The sequence below is a fragment of the Canis lupus genome, chromosome 3 (assembly GCF_003254725.2).
Source record: "Canis lupus dingo isolate Sandy chromosome 3, ASM325472v2, whole genome shotgun sequence".
Taxonomy (NCBI): Eukaryota; Metazoa; Chordata; class Mammalia; order Carnivora; family Canidae; genus Canis; species Canis lupus.
In genome coordinates this window covers 47215191-47234985 of record NC_064245.1, presented here as the reverse complement: position 1 = coordinate 47234985, position 19795 = coordinate 47215191, and the positions used below count along the sequence as shown (strand labels likewise).

The following is a 19795-nucleotide window of genomic DNA, read 5'->3' as shown; positions in this document are numbered from 1 at the left end:
ACCCAAGCAAATAGGAGAACAAATATTTACTGAAATGGAAAGATTAAGAGAAGAGCTGATTTTTGGAGTGGAAATCAAGAGCTTGGTTTGATATTTGTAAGTCTGCTTTACTTCTTAGTTGTCTAAGTGGGAATATAGTGAAGGCTGTAGCATATGTGAGCCTGGAGTTTCAATCTCTTAGTCTGTGCTGGGGATTTAAATTTGGGAATTTATCCGTGTATAAATAGTATGTAAAGCCTAAGATTTACTGAGAATATCAGAAATAGTATACATAGTGAGAATAGGAAGTCTGAGAACATTACAGGTTTTGGAAGACAGGGGGAAGCCCCAGGAGACAATAGCCAGTGAGATTGGAGTGGGGTTGGGGGAGTATATCCTGGAAGCCAAGTGATTCATGGGTTTGGGAAGGAGGAACTGCTGCTAGCCAAATGCCAGGAGGGCTAAGAGTTGATCCTTGAATTTGGCCCCAGGTGTGGTGCTGGTGAAGTGGAACTGTGGAATGGTAGGGATGATGCAGGCCTGACTGGGAGGGCTTTAAGAGAGAATGAGGGGGTACAGTGAGTAGAAATAAGTCTCCTGGGGAGTTTTGAGGTAAAGGGGAACAGAGGAATGGGGTAATTGTGACACAGAGCTGTGGGAGGACTGTGTTTTTTTTTGTTTTTTTTTTAATGCAATATTGTATATTTGTGTTCTTACTCGTAGGATCTAAAATGTCACTCTTTGTTATAGTGATAATTTTTTTATCTTATTTTCCATTTCTTTAGCTGTGAAGACAAGCAAATCTACACTGGGTCAGACAGATTTTCCAGGTGAGCAAGAGGTCTGGTTAATAAATGTTATTGAGCATTTAAGAGCAGTTCATGTTTTGCAGAATATTTACAGTTTTGCCAGGTGGCTTTTCAATGGTTATATGTAAAACAGAATGTCACTCCCCCTCCTTTAATGACAGTTGGGGGCAGCCCTGGTGGCTCAGCGGTTTGGCGCCGCCTTCAGCTCAGGGTGTGATCCTGAAGTCCCAGGATCGAGTCCCACATCACGCTCCCTGCGTGGAGCCTGCTTCTCCCTCTTCCTGTGTCTCTGCCTCTCTCTGTGTGTCTCTAATGAATAAATAAACAAATCTTTAAAAAAAAATAATGACAGTTGGTAATTTACCAATTTTTGTATATGAAATAGCTCACAGTCGGAAGCCGGCGCCTTCAAATGAACCTGAGTATCTATGCAAATGGATGGGACTGCCATATTCAGAGTGCAGCTGGGAAGATGAAGCCTTGATTGGCAAGAAGTTCCAGAGCTGCATTGACAGCTTCCATAGTCGGAACAACTCAAAAACCATCCCAACAAGAGAATGCAAGGTGTGGTGATTGCTGGCTTTTGATTTTCCAGGGGAAAGAGGTGTTAATAGAAAGGGTTGGTCACATAGATATTATATTGGGAAGAGAAAATAGTACAAACCTAAATGATAGTTTCCATTTTGAAGTGAAAGAAGTTGAATTAACCTCAACATCACAGTAAAATATTAAAACAGGGAGAGCATGAGTTGTATAATGGCTTTGCTGACTTCTTTATTCTTAAAATCCACACATCCAGGTATGTCTAATTGGAAATCATGTGCAGGATATTTGAAAAAGATTAAGCACTTTAAATAGAAGGGACAGGAATGAGGAGAGGCTTTAAATTCTCAGAGCCTAAATAGATATGGTCCTTTATTTAGATTTATTTATTTAGATTGATCGTACGTATGCTTTCCCTTCATTGGAATCCATTCCACATATTAAGAAATGTGCCTCCATAGTAAAAGTCTATTAAGACATGGGCTCTGTCTCTGAGAAGTTGGCATCCAGTTCATGGCACCGAACCTCCATCTGTGAACTGCTGTGTGTAAATAAGGGGGCAGTGAGTGTAATAAATAATTGGTGTCAGAGAAGTAGAGAGGCAGAGTCACTGAGCTCCAGTAGTCCTTGAGGAGGTTTTAAAGAGCTAAAGAGGAGGTTGTGGTACTTGAACTTTCCTGGTCCTTGAGGAATGGTGAGTGCTGGACAGACAGACAAAAGGGGGCCCAGGTTATTACCCTCCCATGAAGGATGCAGGAGAAGGATACACTTTGGGTGGGAAGGGAGGAAGGTGATGTTGACGAGTGCATTTAAGTCCCGAGTGTGTATGTCTTGAGTAACTTGAAAAGTAATTTGGGCTTTATCCTGTGGGCATTGATGTGAGAAGAGCAGCTGCATAAAAAACGAGTTAGAAAGCTCCATCTCACAGGAGTGTGCAGGAAACTCTGGAGGAGGCTCTTAGAAAAGCCAGAAGGTCCAGCCAAGAAGATGCCGTAGAAGTCCTCCCATTATGGAGGAATAGTGTAAGGATAAGGGAAGTGCCATGGGATGAAAGGATCAGATGGGAGAAGCATGATGGGGGAGACTTGGCAGAAGTGGATACAGTGTTCAGTGGCCTGAGCACGAGGAGTCAGATTCCATTTGCTGCCTGGTGTCACAGAGGAGAGCTGTGATGATGAGTAATCACCTTATCAAACTGCTAGGATGACACTCCATGTAATAGCATGCAGATTCCACAGAGCCCTACTCTTCAGGGAAATACTCCCTGAAGAAAGACTTCATGGCCAAAGAATTTTGGGAAGCATTCCTAAATGAAATTTTCCTGTAAATTCACAATATGCACAAGCATTTTAGACATGGGAAAGGCACAAGTAATGAAATCTGTGTAACTTTTATTACATTGTTTCCCACATGGATTTAGCCACAGAATCCATATTTTGTACAAACCATAGAGACGTGGCCTTACTAGAGACTACATGGTTCTTCATGTCCTTTTCATTAGAAAAACCAAACTTGCACACTGGGGGTTCCAACTAGGTGGAGGCTGCTTTTCAGGATTTGCAAATGCTATTATGGTACAGTTCTGCTGGGTTTAGCATATAGAGACTTTACCAGAGGTGGTGTTTTGTACGGTTTAGAAGGAGATAATGTGAAAGTGATAGTATAGCGTTCCTTGTTGTATGATAGAGATGATATAAAATGAGTGCTGTGTAATTATTTTCATGGACTGATTTCAGGACCAGGAGCATGTGAACCAAAAACTATTTGGGATGCATCTGGCTTTGGGAATACAGACCACAATGGAAGGAGGTGGGGTAGGCTGGGTTGGGTGATTGGTGATGCAGATATGAAATTTAAACTTTTGTGCTATGGTTCAGAGCACATAAATCACAGCTAGCATTTTATATAGGAATAGCAAGAAAGTCTTCTTCAGACCTGGACTTTGTTAATTTTTGTTTTTCAGGCCTTGAAGCAGAGACCACGATTTGTGGCTTTAAAGAAACAGCCGACATATTTAGGAGGGGAGAATCTGGAGCTCCGTGATTATCAGCTAGAAGGTCTCAACTGGCTTGCTCATTCCTGGTGCAAGTAGGTAGAAAAAGACGTTTGACATTTTCTTTACAGTTTCTAACTTCTTTATTGTTAAGTACAAATAATTACTTCTTTCTTTCTTTGTGTATTACAGAAACAAAAAGTATGTGATTGAGGGAAAGCTTTTCTAGGAGTTTATATAAGTATGTAATACCATTTTAATCTGAAATAAATAGTACTTGGTTAATTAGTTAGTTAACAAATTGGCTAATTTGTCATAGCCAGAGACCTACATCATAACATGTTATTCATGGGTATAGATAGCAAGATAGTTTGCCCAGATCTTTGGTGTAGAAGGAGAATGAAGAAAATGTCTGTTTTCCACTCATTTTCCTTCTAGGCCAGGGAAACCTTTGACTTAATGTCCTATGGCCATGCTGAAGAATAGTGTGAAATTTGCCTTCCTGATATTGCTGTACATGCTGTCCCTTTTAGGGAAAAGTCTCTGGTTGAATCTATAAAATTAATCTTTCTTCTTTTAACAAAACCAACTTAATCTTAAAAAAAAAAAAGCTGTGATGATAGTGTTAGAAGTTTAAAGGTACTTTGAGATAGTACTCATGAATTTCATTCATCAGTTCAGTTGCAATTCGTAGTCTCTGATTACTGTGTCTGAGGGGTCCCAGAGGTGTTTTCATTTCATTTCCCTGCCCTCACAGGGTATATACAATGTGAATGCCTGCCTACAAACTCATTCACCTACATGCAGCTCTTAATTTCTTCAGTGTTTTATAGTAAAGCAGAAATTCTTGTTTGAGAGTTAAACTGCAGCCTGAAAATAAAAACGTGTGAGCAGCTTTTCTCGATGCCAGAAAAGTGGTTTCTAGTTAGGGATAAATATACAGTGTCTGCTTCCCAATCCAACCACCTCTGTGTCCTGTAAAACCTAATGCATGCAGTATCTGACAGGAACATGAGAGCTCTTGAGATTCTGTTTGCATGACTAAGAATGTGTATCTCCTAGAACTATTCTAAATTGTTTGAAAACGGGTTTGGTTTCAGAGAATAGTGAGACCTTCTCTTCCTTTAGGATAGTTATAAGGCTAGGTGGAACCTCAAGCTATGTCTCCTGACCCTCTTATGAAGGCTCCTAGGAACGAAGATGTCATGTACCTGATTCATAGTTCCACTTGTTTCTGTGGAGTCCTTGGCTAGCTTTCTCTACTTCCATCTGAACAATTCAGAGTCGGCTGAACAGGCCCAAGAAGTCGTTGGGCCCTGGTCATAGGAACTTTATGCTAAATAGTATGCTGTATTAGCTTAGTTTTAGAAAAATGGGCAGATCATTTCAAATCTCTTATAATATGTATATATAAACAGTGGTAGCTTGCTAGAGAGAGGAAATGTTGGAGGATATGAGGTTAGTTGCTCCCCGCCAGAAAGGTGAGAGAAAGAGGAGGGAGATTACTCAAAGGGACATACTATGTCTGAATAGTGCATATAAAATTAGGTCAACCTGATTATAGAAAGGTATGGCTCCTCCTTTTCCCTTCCCCCAGTATATTTTTGACTTTGTTCTTTCCCTCTAAAATTAGCCATTCTGTGGAACATACAATGTATTTTTAAAAATTTAATCTCTTCTTGGTAAATAGAATGTCTTGTTTTTCTAATCAGTTCTCTTTAACTTGCATATTACTTTCAGTTCTTTCTGGTTCATTGATTAAGCACTTGTTAGTATTTGTAAACCTTCATAGCCTGATTTTCAACAATCTCTTAATGTTTGTAGCCTTTTGCCATATATCTATTCCTAATTCCATGCCAAATGGGTTGTTTTCTGTTTCCTGAACATACTTCCTACTCTGGCCATTGCTTGAGTGTTTTTCTTCTATCTGGAAAATCCTCTCCTGTTAGTATCCAGTTGAAATCTAGACTGTCTCCTAGAGCAGAGTTTCTCAAAATGCAGTCCAAGGAATACATCTGCATCAGAATATCCAGAAGTATCTGTAAAAGTACAGATCCCTGAGCCCTTTCCCAGATATTTTCTTTGGTAGGTGTAAGTGGATTCAGAAATCTGATCTGTAGCCTACCTTTCCTGTAGACTGTTCTGTATCTAAAACAAGCTCCATGCCCTGCAGCACATGTGCCTAGGGAGTGGCGTATGTAGCATTAAACAGTCCAGTGGCATGTAGTGGAATGGGTGGATGATTTGGGCAGAGACACAGGACTGTCAGGCTGTAGGGTTCACCAGCAGTGGTGAATAGCCAGTTTGTCTCTGCTTTCTGTAATGCTGAAACCCAAGGTCCTGTTCCTGGACACCCCAATATAATAAAAACCTGCCTGCTCTGTTATAAGGAAAGAAAGACCAAAATGCAAGGTAAAGAATATAGTCTGAATAAGGTCTCATAGTAATCCAAATTTGATTATACTCTGATCACTTGTTACTTTTCCTGTTGTATAGCTTCTGCTTTCTTCTTACGCAGGAGAGGAAATAAATTTGAGGCTTGGATGGAATCGGTGCCTTGATTGGTGAATTGTGAGGCATTGGCTTCTTTGCTGTGTGTGTGTGTGAACTAATGATTTTGTTTTGTTTTGTTTTTTTCTCTTTTTGCAGAAGTAACAGTGTAATCCTTGCTGATGAAATGGGCCTAGGAAAGACCATCCAGACCATATCATTCCTCTCCTACCTGTTCCACCAACACCAGCTGTATGGCCCCTTTCTTATAGTCGTCCCTTTATCCACCCTCACCTCATGGCAGAGGGAGTTTGAAATCTGGGCACCAGAGATTAACGTAGTGGTTTACATAGGTGACCTGATGAGCAGAAATACGGTGTGTAAACAAAAAGAATTGGGATAGAATCTGTGTTATAAATGTATTTTGGAAATTGACCTAAAATCGTTATAGTCTTCAGTAACATTATGATTCTGACACTGTGCTATGTCCCCAATGTTGGGAGATTTATGTATCACAAAAGTGCAACTCAGATGTTCTTTAACATGCTGACTGCTTTAAAGGAAAGCTACGGCAGTACATAAATGGGAATCTCTTTTAGTTGGATTGCTGTAGTTTTTTCTTCTGTCTTTTGTATTTCTAAGAACACTTTATTTATAAATAAATAATATAATGTATTTGTGGAAGGTTGATATTTTTGCTGTTTGAGCAGAGACCTACTACTAAAACCAAGTTCTTATAGTTGATTTCCCAGCCTTTTAAAATAGTGAGGTTGTAGAACTTGAAAGAATAAAGAGAAAGGAGAATGAGCCATGCTAGGGCTATAAAAATGAGAATTATTTGTCTATTTTCAACCTTAACATGAGCATCAGGAACTTAGAACATGGAGGCTTGAGTTGATCTCTGTTTAGCAAATCATTTCTTCATAATGACTGACTTATTCAAAAGCACCTGTTAATATGCGAGGGCCTGTGCTGCGTGCTTTGTGTATATTAGCTGTAACCCTCGTGATTTTCCTCCAAGTAGATGGTGCTTTCTAACCAATTGATGAAGAAAAAGGACTCCGAGAGTTTAACACTTGTCCCCGCCATCTAGGATGTGGCAGAGCTGAGGTCTGGACAGAGAAGTGTCTGGTCCCAGACCTTTGCTCTTTTGTTCTGTGTGAAGTTAGAGTAAACTGTTTCTAGTAGACTGCTTATCACAAGAGCAAACAATCAGGAATCCTCAGACCTTTAAAAGAGATGTTATATATTATGCTTGTTGAAATTTATTTTTTATTAAATATTTTCATTCAAATTGTCTAACCTAAACCTTGGCAGATTTCACTGCTCTAATTTTGAGTTTCTAAAAAAATTGCAGTTCTTAGCTCTGCTAATCCATCTGTTAGCCTTTACAAAAGGAAAAAAAACCTCAGATTATGCAAAATGGCTTCAAGCACTGCATTCATAGGTGAAGACAAAGTGAACTCTGAAAATTTGTAGAGTCAGGGTAGTTTCCTATGTGGACTCCAATCCTCCTTTTCTTTGTTCTTTCTGCCCACTTGGTAGTGATCACCTGCACACACTCCTTATCCTGTTCTCCAGTCCATACAAACTACGGGAGCTTTTTCTTGGGCCATCGTGCTTGCTGGAGCTCATTACACTGCAGTATGAATGTGTTAGTTTTGTGTTCCTTTACATTGACCTTATTTTCACTCATTAAATTGCATTTTTTTTATTTTTTTTATTTTTATTTTTTTATTAAATTGCATTTTCATCCTATACCCCTCTTTCCCTTTTTCTTGGAGGCCACATCTTTCTGCTCTAGATTAATGACATTTCTGACTGAGCCAGAGGTTGGCATTTGTTCTACTTGTTAATAAAAGTATTGCCTTACCAAAGAGCAAAGAATAATAAACTATCCTTAAGAAAATTAACATTCAGGTAGATCACTAGATAAGTTCAAGTCACCAGGGTTTAGTTGTAGTTGCAGTGCGGTTTTTTGGTCAAACATGTTGGGGCAGGGGTAGGGGTTGATGACAGTTTATTTGAATTCTCACAGTAAAGTTTTTGCTGCTCAGTGAGTGATCTTTTTATTCTCTACTGCTTAATATTTTGGTTGCCTAGGTCAATTTAGAATGTATAAAATATTCATTAAATTCTAGTCAGGTTTATTTTTTATTTGGCATGTTTCTGATGCATCTGTCACAAGACTGCTGGTGATCTAGAAAGGTAAAAGTAGAAATTGTATCTTAATTACTGGTTTCTCTTCTAGATACGGGAATATGAATGGATTCATTCTCAGACTAAAAGGCTGAAGTTCAATGCACTTATAACAACATACGAGATCCTCTTAAAAGATAAGGTGTGTAATTTTGTAGTGTGACTTGTGTAAATGGTGGGGCCTGTGCTTCCCGCTTGCCATGTTACTTTTATTTATTTAAAAAAGCAAACCGTGAACAAGCAATCTGCAAAGAATATTAAGGTTGTAAATAAAAATCAGAACCTTACAGTTGAAGGGGACTTTAGATCACATCTAACAGGATGAAATGGTATTGAGGCCAGTAACTTACCTGAGCGTCATCCTGGGCATTTCCCATCATATCCTTGTCAAGCAATTTTTCCACAATAGATGATGTGAATGGTCTCTGTGAGGAGGACAGAAAAATGAAGGTTTTTACACCATCTCCTTTCTACAGTTACTAAGAAATGTATGTGGCAGGTGGTTCCATTGGTGACAATAAGTGTAAATGAGTTCAATTTGGTGGCTCTTAGTGTTTCTGTGCTTCAGGGTTGGGGTGGAGAATAGGCAGAGAAGAATCTTATTTAAGGAGAGACTGCAAAATCATGGTTTTTTTTTTTTTTTTTTTTGTATTGTTTTTGCCCAGCATACCAATTTTTGTGTTCTTCCTGTGGGGCATGCAGCAACACTTGGCATAAAAGACTCCCTTTTCCCCCTCAATAACTCAAAAGTGATGGTGGTGATATGCTCTTCTGAGTAGACACCAATCTGGCCAAAAACAGAATAAACAGAGCAGTCCTAATATAATTTAAGTCCGTGAAGAATAAATGTTTCTATGTATACCTTTGTGATGGTATTTGTACAGAGATAATTAACAGTTGAAAGTACTTTTGGGTTCCCTTCTGACCTGGTGGCTCGTTCTGTTTTGTTTTTACTTTAGACTGTGCTGGGCAGTATTAACTGGGCCTTTCTGGGAGTGGATGAAGCCCATCGGTTGAAGAATGATGACTCTTTATTGTATAAAACTCTGATTGATTTCAAGTCCCACCATAGGCTCCTGATTACGGGGACCCCTCTTCAGAATTCCCTCAAAGAGCTCTGGTCCTTGCTGCACTTTATTATGCCGGAGAAGTAAGCTCCTTCCTGTGTATTTCGAAAGATGCAGAATGTCTGAAATGCCAATGCTTCTTAACTTTTTAAAAATAGACCTTAGGGAAAACAGATGGCATGATTTGGGGACAGCAAAACATTAAACTGGTGCAGGAACAAAATTAGTAAAATGTTCCATAATAAATGGTAGGCACAGAATTGAGCATGTCAAGGAGGAAAGCCTGTTACCTAGCAGATGTTTAAATCAATCACTTAATGCTTTGGGGAAATAATTGGTAAATAGGTAACCTCAGACCTTCTCCCTATTCTTATAAGGTAATCAGTAATTGAAATGAAGTATATAAGATACACAGTCTGATAGCATTAATATCTTAAACCCAAAGCTTTGATAACAGAAGCCATCAGCATTGGGTGTTATTCAGATCTTTAACTTATTAAGGAATCATGGAATGTCTTTTATTGAGAAGATTTTTATGGGAGAGATGATATGCACGTTTCTTAAAACTTACCCAATGGTATTCAGTGATCCTTGGAATGAATTCTAAATTTGTTACCTTAACTTGGAAGACCCTGCCCCATGTGGTCCTTCATAGTACTCTGACCCATCCCATCCCACTTTGTTCACCACTCCTTCTGCTTCAGCCAGTCTGTCCTCTCTCTGTACCTGTAGCGTGCCACGGCCCTGCCACTCTCTGTCTGCAATGTTCTCCCTCCTCCTCATCTTCACATGGCTGTCTTGTCTTAATATTTTTGCCTCAGCCTGTATGACCACCTCCTTTTAGATGTCTCCTCAGACCATCTAACTGAAGCTGCTTGTGGGACAGGCATGTCACCCTACCCTGTTTATTTTCTTCACAGCACCTCCCTTTCCTCATTTCTTCCTCGTTCACCTCATGTCATTTAATTTACATATCAGGGGACAGCTCTGGTGGCTCAGCGGTTTAGCGCCGCCTTCAGCCCAGGGCGTGATCCTGGAGTCCCAGGATCCAGTCCCACGTCAGGCTTCCTGCATGGAGCCTGCTTCTCCCTCTGCCTGTGTCTCTGCCTCTCTTTCTCTCTCTGTATCTCTCATGAATAAATAAACAAAATCTTAAAAAAAATTTTTTTACGTATCAGAAGCAGCAGGGATCTTGTTTACGTAATTCATTGATGGTCTATGTGGCCTGGAGTAGTTTCTGGTATGCAGTAAACGGTCAAGGGTTGTCCAATTGACAGGGAAATGCTCCACAATTTTTTAATTTTAACTCAGAAAAGACTTGAGTGCGTACTATGTGCCATAAACTGAGCAAGGCATTTTGGATAGTGTAATTAAAACCATAAAGGAGGCCCCTTCCCCCATGTGTTGTTAGCGTTTTGTAAACACTGTTGAGATACAGTTTACATACCATAAGATACATGACTGTGAGTATACAATTCAGTATTTCTTAGTAAATTTCTGGAGTTGTGCACCCATCATTATCTAGTTTTAGAATACTTTCTTCACCCAGAATAGTTCCCTCTTGTCTGTAGTTAATTTCTGCTTCTACCTCTAGCCTTAGGCAATCACTAATTGACTTTCATCTCTAGAGATTTAACTTTTCTAGAAATTTCATATAAATGGAGTCCTAATACGTAGTCTTTTGTTTTTGGCTTGTTTCATTTAGCATAATATTTTTGAGATTTACCTGTGTCACAGAATTTATCAGGAGTTAGTCTCTTAAAATTGAGTACTATTCCATCATATGTTTGTCCAGTCACCAGTTGATGGACATTTTGGTTGCTTTAGTTTGGGCCTGTTGTGTCTGTGTGTGGACATATGTTTTTATTTATCTTCATTAGAACTTACTGAAATTGCCGGTTGTTTGGAAAGTATGTGTTTAACTTAAGCTACCAGGGTAGGCTGTTTTCCTGTTGCCATTCCCACCATAAATGTCTGAATTTTTAGTTTCTCCGTATTATCACCAAAACTTGGTGTATTCTCAGTCTTTTGGATTTTGGTGATTCTGGTAGGAGTGTAGTGATACCTCATTGTGGCTTAGAATTGCATTTTTACAATGACTAATAATGTTGAACATTTTTTCATGTATTCATTAGCCATTTGTGTATCTTTGGTGAAATGTCTGTGTAATTAAATTATGTTGTTTCATGAGTCGAAGAGGTCCTTCCTTCCTTGTATTCCAGATTCAGTACTTTATGATTTGCAAGTATTTTGTTCCAGTCTGGCTTGTCTGTTTTCTTAAGGTTGTCTTTTAAAGAGCAAAAAGTCTGTTAATTTGATAAAGTATAATCTTACCAATTTTTTAAATGGATTCTGCTTAATGTCCTATAAAATAAGATATATTTGTTCAACCTACAGTCACAAAGACTTTATTCTTTATTTTCTTATAGGAATTTTAATTCTTATGTTTAGGTCTCTGTTCTGTTTTAGCATTATTTTTTGTTGATAGGGTAAAGTATGAGGACTTAAGGTCATTTTTTTGCAGTGGGATTTTGGAAGTTGTCCTAGTGCCATTTGTTGAAAATAACCTTTCTTTATTGAATTGCCTTGATATTGTTGAAAATCAGTTGAGGTCATGAATGTAAGGTTCTATTTGTGGTTTATCAGTTTTGATCTACTGATATGTATTTCTGCCCTTAATGCTGATGCCTCACTGTCTTGATTACTGTGGCTGTATACTGTTTTTTTAAATGGTGAAATATAAATTCAATTTTGTTCCTCTTTACCAAAATTATTTTGGCTATTCTAGATCCTTTGTATTCCCAAAGGCATTTTAGGATCAGCTTGTTAATTTCTGAAAGGAAAAAAGTTCTGCTAGAATTTGGTAGGCATTGTGTTGAATATAGATACTGATTTAGAGAGAATTATCATCTTAACAGTATTGAGCCTTCTAAGCTATCATCACAGAAAGTTTCCTGTTTATTTAGATCTTTTGTAATTTTTCTCAATAGTGTCTAATAGTTTTCAGTGTATAAGTCTTATATACTTCTTTTGTTAAATTTATTCCTACTTATTTTGATTTTAAGTGGAATTGTTTTTTTAATCTAATGTTCAGATTGTAATAGAGTAACTGAGTTTTGTCTTTTTTAAAAAATATTTTATTTATTCATGAGAGACAGAGAGAGGCAGAGACATAGGCAGAGGGAGAAGCAGGCTCCATGAAGGGAGCCCAATGTGGGATTCAATCCTGGGACTCTGGGATTGCGCTCCTGAGCCAAGGCAGACGCTCAACTGCTGAGCCACCCAGGCATCCCAAGTACCTGAGTGTTTATTAGCTATCTTAGATCCTATGAACTTGCAAAATTCAACTGTATTTGAAAGAAGTTATGCTTCTTTTACAATGTGGATGGATGCTTCTTATTTCCTGGCCTGTGGTATTTATTCTCTGTAACATCCATGTTGAATACAGTTGGGAACAGGATGTTAGCTGTAGAATTTTTGTAAATACCTTTTTGGGCTGAGGACATTTTCTTCCAAGGTTTTGAGAGTTTTTATAATGAAAAAGTGTTGGATTTAGTCACATGCTATTTTTTTTTCCTGGGTCTATTAAAATGACTATGGTTTTTGTTCTTTCTTCTGCCTATATGGTATATTATATTAGTTACTTTATAGATTTTAAGACAACCTTTCATTCCTGTGATATATCTGACTTAGTCATGGTGTTGTATCCTTTTAATGTGTTTCTAGATTCATTTTGCTACTGTTTTGTTAAAGACTGTTTAACAGTCTGTGTGTGTGTTTAATACTTTATTGACCACTTAAAGACAAGCATCTGTGTTTTTTGATGGATATTAGTCTCTAGTTCTATGCCTGTCTGTGTGATGTCTGCCTGGCTTTGGTATCAGGATAATAGAATGAATTGGAAAATGTTCATTCTTCCTTTATTTTCTGAAAGAATTCATTAGGATTCGTATTACTTCTTAAAATATTTGATAGGATTCACCAGTGTAGCCTTGTGGGCCCTATCTTTTCTTTGTGGGAAAACTGACTAATTCAGTTTCTAGTTACAGATCTATTCAGGTTTTCTGTTTCTTCATTTAGTTTTGTTAATCTGTGTCTCTCTAAGAATTTGTCCATTTTGTCTAAGTTGTCTGATTTATTGGCATAATGTCATAGTGTTTCTTCATGATCCTTTTACTTTTGAAGGATATATTGTGATCTCAGTAAGTTTTGGTTGTGGTAATTTGTGTCTTGCCTTTTTTTCTTGGTCATTTCAGGTAAGGGTTTAACAGTCTGAAGAAGGATATTTCAAAGAAACCAACTTTTGACTTTTTTTTTGTTTTGTTTTCTATTTCACAAATTTCTGTTCTCATCCTTATTATTGTCTTTTATTTAATGTTCTCATTTTCTTTTTTCTTTAGGTGGAAACTTAGATTATTGATGTAAGGCTTTTTTTCTTTTTTCCTAATATAGGTGTTTAATGGTGTAGGTTACCTTCTCTGTGCTGCGTTAGCAGCATTCTGCGAATGTTGATACATGTGTTTTTGGCTTTCATTCAGTTTTCATCTATTTTCTCTTGTGATTACTTCTTTGGTGCATGGGTTTGTTTTAAGTGTGTTGGTTAATTAGAAATATTTAGATACTTCCCAAATGATTCATAATTTAATTTTGTCTTATTGAACATGTTTTAAATGAATTTACTGTTACTTGTTATATTGTCTGGTATGTTTGCATTTTGGAGAATGTTCTTTGTGCACTTGAAAAGAAGAATATTTTGCTTTCCTAGGGTAGAATTTGTTATATTAACTTCGTTAATAAATAGTTTTACTCAAGTCTTACATGCCTTTTTTTAAAATTTATTTTTTACATGCCTTTGCTGACTTCATGTCTAGTTCTCTCTAATATTGACAGTTAAACGTTTAGATATATAATTATAGTTGTTGAGTGATCTACTTTCGGTTCTGTGAGATTTTCTTTCATGTATTTTGAGGGGTTTGTGTGTTAGGTTTGTGCACATTTGGAATTGTTCTATGTTCTTGATGTATTAATCTTTTTTCAGGAAATGTCTCTTTATCTCTAGTAATATTTCTTGTTCCTTAGATCTATTTTGTGTGATATGACAGCTCTTTAGTTCTCTTTTGGTAACTGTTTGCATGATATACTGTTTTCCATCACTTTACTTTCAACTACTTTTAATGAGTCTAAAATATGTCTCTTATAGACAGAATATAGTTGGATCTTCCTTTTTAAATATAGTTTGATAATCTCTGTCTTTTGATTAAAGGGTTTAGTTCATTCACATTTAATGTAATTATTGCAATGATTGAATTTATGTCTGGTATTTTGCCCCCCCCCCCCCATATGTCTTGTATCTTTTTTGTTTCTGCTTCTCCTTTACTGTCTTTTTTGTTTCAACGATTATTTTTAGTGTGTCATTTTAATTATGCTGGTAATTGATTTTTTTTTAAAGTATTTTCTTACTGGTTGCTGGGGCTTTTTTAGTGTGCATCTCATCACAGTCTTCAGATTAATGCTGACCTACTTCTGGTAAAATAGAGCTTTTCTCCAGTATGGCTTCATGAAGTGTAAACTCAAGAATACAGTGATAAATTTATTGCTTTATTCAGGCTTGTCTTTTAAGGAAATTAAGAAAAGAGAAAAATGTACTTACATAGTCTTTCATATTGCACATTTATTTTATTATTTCCAGTGATCTTTATTTCTTCTTGTGGATTCAGCTTGCCGTTAGGTATTATTTCTTTTTAACCTAAACGACTTCTTTAGTATTTCTTGTAAGGCAGACCAACTAGCAACAAATTCTGTGTTTTCATTTGTTTGTGACTGTCCTTCTTTCACTTTTATTTTTCAAGGATAGTTTAAGACTCTTCAGAAGATGGGTAGAAAAACTTGACCACTCTGACTGTGCTGGCCTCACTACAGCTGTTAGTAGAATAGGCTTAAACTATTTCCTGTGTTTGCAGGCATCCTGTTGATGGGGGTGTGCTTCTGGGAGTGGGGGGCCCCCTGGACACCCCTCCTTCCTCTGCCTTCTCTCAGAGCAGCGTTTCTCATTTCTCATCCTCAGCACTATTAACATTTTGAGCTGGATAATTCTTTTTTGTCAGGGGCTGTCCTTTGTATTAGAAGGTGTTTAGCAGCATCCCTGGCCACTACTTCACATGCCAGTAGCTGCCCCCTTTCTCAGTTTCAGTAACCAAAAATGTCTCCAGGCCTTCCCAGTGTCCCACAGGAAGGCAGATTCATCACCAGTCAAGAAACACCGTTCTATAGGAGATTCCTTTTCCTGTGATGTTTCACCCATCCCCGTCTCATTGCTGCTGTCTTGTCTGTCCTGTTGTTGCTCACCTGGGTCTTCTGTCCTTTCTTCAGAGCTCTGTGAGTGGATACTGGCCTAAGGATGGAGGCAGTTGCCTTCTTTTTTTCTAATCTGATTTTTAGTTTCAGAGGTAGAATTTAGTGATTCATTAGTTGCATACAACACTCAGTGCTCATTACTTCAAGTGCTCTCCTTAATTTAATGCTCATCATCCAATTACCCCATCCTCCCCACCTGCCAGGCCCTCTTCTTTTTTTTAAACATTCTGCTGTACATTCTGTAATGAGTAACCTATTCATCATGTATTAGTAGAAGGCTGTGTTTTTATAAAGTGTGCTTTTCAAAGGTACAAGTGTTGTAAAACAGATAATGTATAAAAGTTCAGAACTAGTCAAGATTTTCAATTATTTGTTACATTTTTTTTAAGAGTTTATTTATTCACGAGAGACAGAGAGAGAGAGAGAAGCACAGATACAGGCAGAAGGAGAAAGCAGGCTCCATGCAGGGAGCCCGACATGGGACTCGATCCGGGGTTGCCAGGATCATACCCTAGGCTGAAGGTAGTGCTAAACTGCTAAGCCACCTGGGCTACCTGGTTTTCAATTATTTGTTATTAATCTTTGTTTTCTGAAATGAAGAATTTTCATGTGTATTTAAATTTTTCATATTAGATCTTTTTGGTACACCGGAAGTACCATATATATGGAAGTACCAGTGGTTTATAGCACTGCCTGCAGCCTGGGGTGTGATCTGGAGACCTGGGATCGGGTTCCGCGTTGGGCTTCCTGCATGGAGCCTGCTTCTTCCTCTGCCTGTGTCTCTGCCTCTCTCTCTCTCTCTCAATAAATAAATAAATCTTAAAAAAAAAAAAAATGCAAATGTGTGTGTGTGTGTGTGTGTGTAAGAGAGCTTTTTCTCTTGAAAACTTTGTTTTTAAAATACTGTCATTTTCAAACATTTTTTAAAAGATTGTTTTCCACAAATGTGCATATGACTCCATTAGTTGAGTTAAGATTTAACCTTTGTTTCTGCTTGAGCTTTGCTGGGCGGGTGACCAAATCCGGTGCAATATTTTCCCAATCCTTACCAGTAGTTTCTTAGGTTCCAGATGGTTTTGTGGGACCACTTAGTCCTTTCAAAGAAATGATCCATTGAAGAAGTTTTAGTGGATAGAAAGGAATTAAGTTTGGTCAGATAACTTTTGAACCTTCACCTCCTTGATTATAACAGGCCATCATTTTTTAAATTCAGAAGTTAGTTCTCATTTTAGCCAACTGAAATGCTATTTCCTTTCCTGCATGGTGGCTTTGACCAGACTACCACCATTTTTATAAATCTGACCACTACCCTTATTGTAAATATATGCCAATCAATTAGTTTGTATGTACTATTTGGCAAAGCACAGGGCTTGGTAATAAAGGTAGAAAAAGATAAGGCAAGCCCGAAAAATTGAGTTTCTAATCACTTGCAAAGTGTACTGCATACCCATTCCACAAAATAACTTGATAGAGCATATTTTAGAGATGTGACCGTTTCATGTAAGAAATGGTTTTTGTTTTGCTTTGCTTTGCTTTTGTTTCTGCTGTCTAGGCCAGTCTGATTTTTTTTTTTTTTTGTACCTTTCCCTTCACATATTTATCACATGAATTCTAACATGCAATTTTCACTGCTCTGATTTAATTTTCTTCTTTGTTATTCCTCAGTAGAGTGAACTTCTATTTTCTAAAACCCCAAAGTCTAGAAAATTGAAGTAACCAAAATTGCCCCTACTTTCGTGAGAGACCTATGTACGCAAGTTAACAACAAGGATATATCTAAAATAATCTATAGGTCATGGCATGATGCCATTATTAAGTTCACTGCTGTAGCTCTATATCTTTTATGTATGTAGTATTTTAAGTTGACAGTTCTATTGCAGGGAACAGTAAACTTTTTCATAAGGGACCTGATAAGAAAGATTTCCAGCTTGTAGGCATTATGGTCTCAGTTACAGCTACTCATCTCTGCTGTTTAGAGAGAAAGCAGCCATAGACCATTCATAAACCATTCAGCATGTATATAAAGAAATAGTGTGTCATATTAACTTTAAGTTTAGTAAGAATACACTAGGCAGGTGAAAGTATTTGTTGCCTGAAACAGTAGGGGAAGTAAATCTTGTAAATAAGGTTTGTATTTAAGTTTTTAGACTAATATAATAGTAATTCATGATAATGAGTGTTAAGTAAATTGAAACATTTTCTTGAAACTGTCTCCCAGCTTTTCAGAGAATAGCTTGATATAGTGATAGTCCCTGTTTTCCAGTCATTTCATACATTTTGTGGGTGACCTGCCAACCCTAGCATTGAGATAGTTCAGTTGGCATTGTTCCTTTTAATCCTCTTACTATTTTTAATTCCTCACTTAGTTTTGTTCCTGGAGTATTTGCATAGCAGTGTGACAAAATACAACTTACATTAACTTTATCAGGCTGTAAGCTTTGACGTTTTTAGATTCCTACCCTAAAAGTTTTTGTCCACTTCCTTAAGGGTGGCTATTTTCCGTGTTACCAGGCGTTACTGAGGCTGGTGTAGACCTACCTCCTAGTACCTGATATAATGCAAGGCCATTTATCCGTTCAGAAATGGCAGCAGACTCTGTTGATGCCATTGTAGTCTCTGGCTGCACTGGCATCTGTGCTCTGACTTTCCATCTCCTCAGAGGGCAGATGCTTATTGAGTCCTCCAGAGCTCTAGATAATGTTGAGCTATTCTGTCTTCTGGGGTGTGATTGACCTCAGCAGAGGAGGGCCACCTGGTGTCAGAAGGCAGACTGGGAAGCAGTGACTGAGCGTTCAGTTCTAGCCTTCTTCCATTTCTTTTTTTTTTTTTTTTTTTTTTTTTTAAAATATTTTTTTTAATTTTTATTTATTTATGATAGTCACAGAGAGAGAAAGAGAGGCAGAGACACAGGCAGAGAGAAGCAGGCTCCATGTACCGGGAGCCCGATGTGGGAATCGATCCCGGGTCTCCAGGATCGTGCCCTAGGCCAAAGGCAGGCGCCAACCCGCTGCGCCACCCAGGGATCCCGCCTTCTTCCATTTCTTCCATGGCCTGCTCTCCCCTGTGGAGCATCCATCCTTATGCACATAGGACCCAGCTGGTTCTTCCAAGTGCCTCCCTGGCTTTCTAGTGGCAGAACAATGCACATTTTTTTTTCAGTCCTCATGAAAGAAGTTTCTTTCCTTTCTTTCTTTCTTTCTTTCTTTCTTTCTTTCTTTCTTTCTTTCTTTCTTTCTTTCTCTTTCTTTCTGTTTTATTTTGTTTTGTTTTTGAAAGAAATCTGTTCACAGTGTCCTATTCTGGACTTCTGCCATAGGTCTTTTAGTAAATCAGAGATGATTGAATTAAGATTTAAACAAGAGAAACCTTTGTCTATTGAGTTGAGGCAGAATTACTATGGTGACAGGTTTTAAAATTTATTAGTAAAACTTCTGTCCCTAAGTTCTAATGCTATTAAAGTGGCATCACTCATATTGCTATTCTTGTTTGGGGGCCATGGTCTTGTTTACTGTTATTATAATTCATTAATTTTTTTCATCTATGAACTGTGAAGATTATTGATGAAAATTATGTAATAAACTTTCACCTTTGAGTAGTGACAGCTGTAATATTGCCACTAATTCTCTTACCTCTGAATTTGTTTTCCCAAGAAATTGCAGCTTTACAGATAGCTTACAAATTTTTCTGCAGAATGTTACATGACAATAACTTGTCTATACTTACATATACATTGCATGTTCCACTGCAATATCTTGTGACTTCTAGACCCAGTCTGAGAATTGGAAACTTAATGTTACCCAATACAGACAGATGGAATTGATTCAGGTGGTCCCTTTCCTTTGTGTTTTCCCTTCTCTTGTGTTCACGAGTTAGTGACTGGTAAAATTTATATTTCCTTATAGGAAAGAGTCTTTTAAAAAAAAATTTTTTTTTACGGATTTTTTTCCCATTTAGTTAATTAAAATTATAGTTTGAAAAAAAAATTATTTTTTCCCCTTCCTGGTTGCTTCTGTAACAATTGCTGTCCTGTTTTATTTCCAGGTTTGAATTCTGGGAAGATTTTGAAGAGGACCATGGGAAAGGGAGGGAGAATGGCTACCAGAGTCTCCATAAGGTGCTGGAGCCCTTCCTCCTCCGGAGAGTCAAAAAGGATGTGGAGAAATCCCTTCCTGCCAAAGTGGAACAGATCCTCAGGGTGGAGATGTCGGCTCTGCAGAAGCAGTATTACAAGTAAGCTGTGGGCTGGGTCACCCTGCAGTAGGATTAATACCCATTCAAAGGGGCCATGAGGGGGGATCCCTGGGTGACTCAGCGGTTTAGCACCTGCCTTGAGCCCAGGGCCTGATCCTGGAGACCCGGGA

General features: G+C 37.9%; 1 protein-coding gene across 6 annotated transcripts in view; it reads left to right on the top strand.

Annotated features, from left to right (window-relative positions):
- The window catches only part of CHD2 (chromodomain helicase DNA binding protein 2), a 123375-nt gene that overhangs the window by 46170 nt on the left and 57410 nt on the right, over window positions 1-19795 (top strand). For 5 of the 6 annotated variants that reach the window (XM_025436936.3, XM_025436938.3, XM_025436939.3 and 2 more), the window contains 7 exons: window positions 765-809; window positions 1174-1352; window positions 3295-3419; window positions 5974-6190; window positions 8066-8155; window positions 8973-9163; window positions 19476-19664. In XM_025436936.3, coding sequence (XP_025292721.1) covers window positions 765-809; window positions 1174-1352; window positions 3295-3419; window positions 5974-6190; window positions 8066-8155; window positions 8973-9163; window positions 19476-19664 — 1036 coding nt within the window. Of the gene's footprint in view, window positions 1-764; window positions 810-1173; window positions 1353-3294; window positions 3424-5973; window positions 6191-8065; window positions 8156-8972; window positions 9164-19475; window positions 19665-19795 lie in introns of those variants that run through there. The other variant, XM_025436941.3, reaches the window with a different exon arrangement.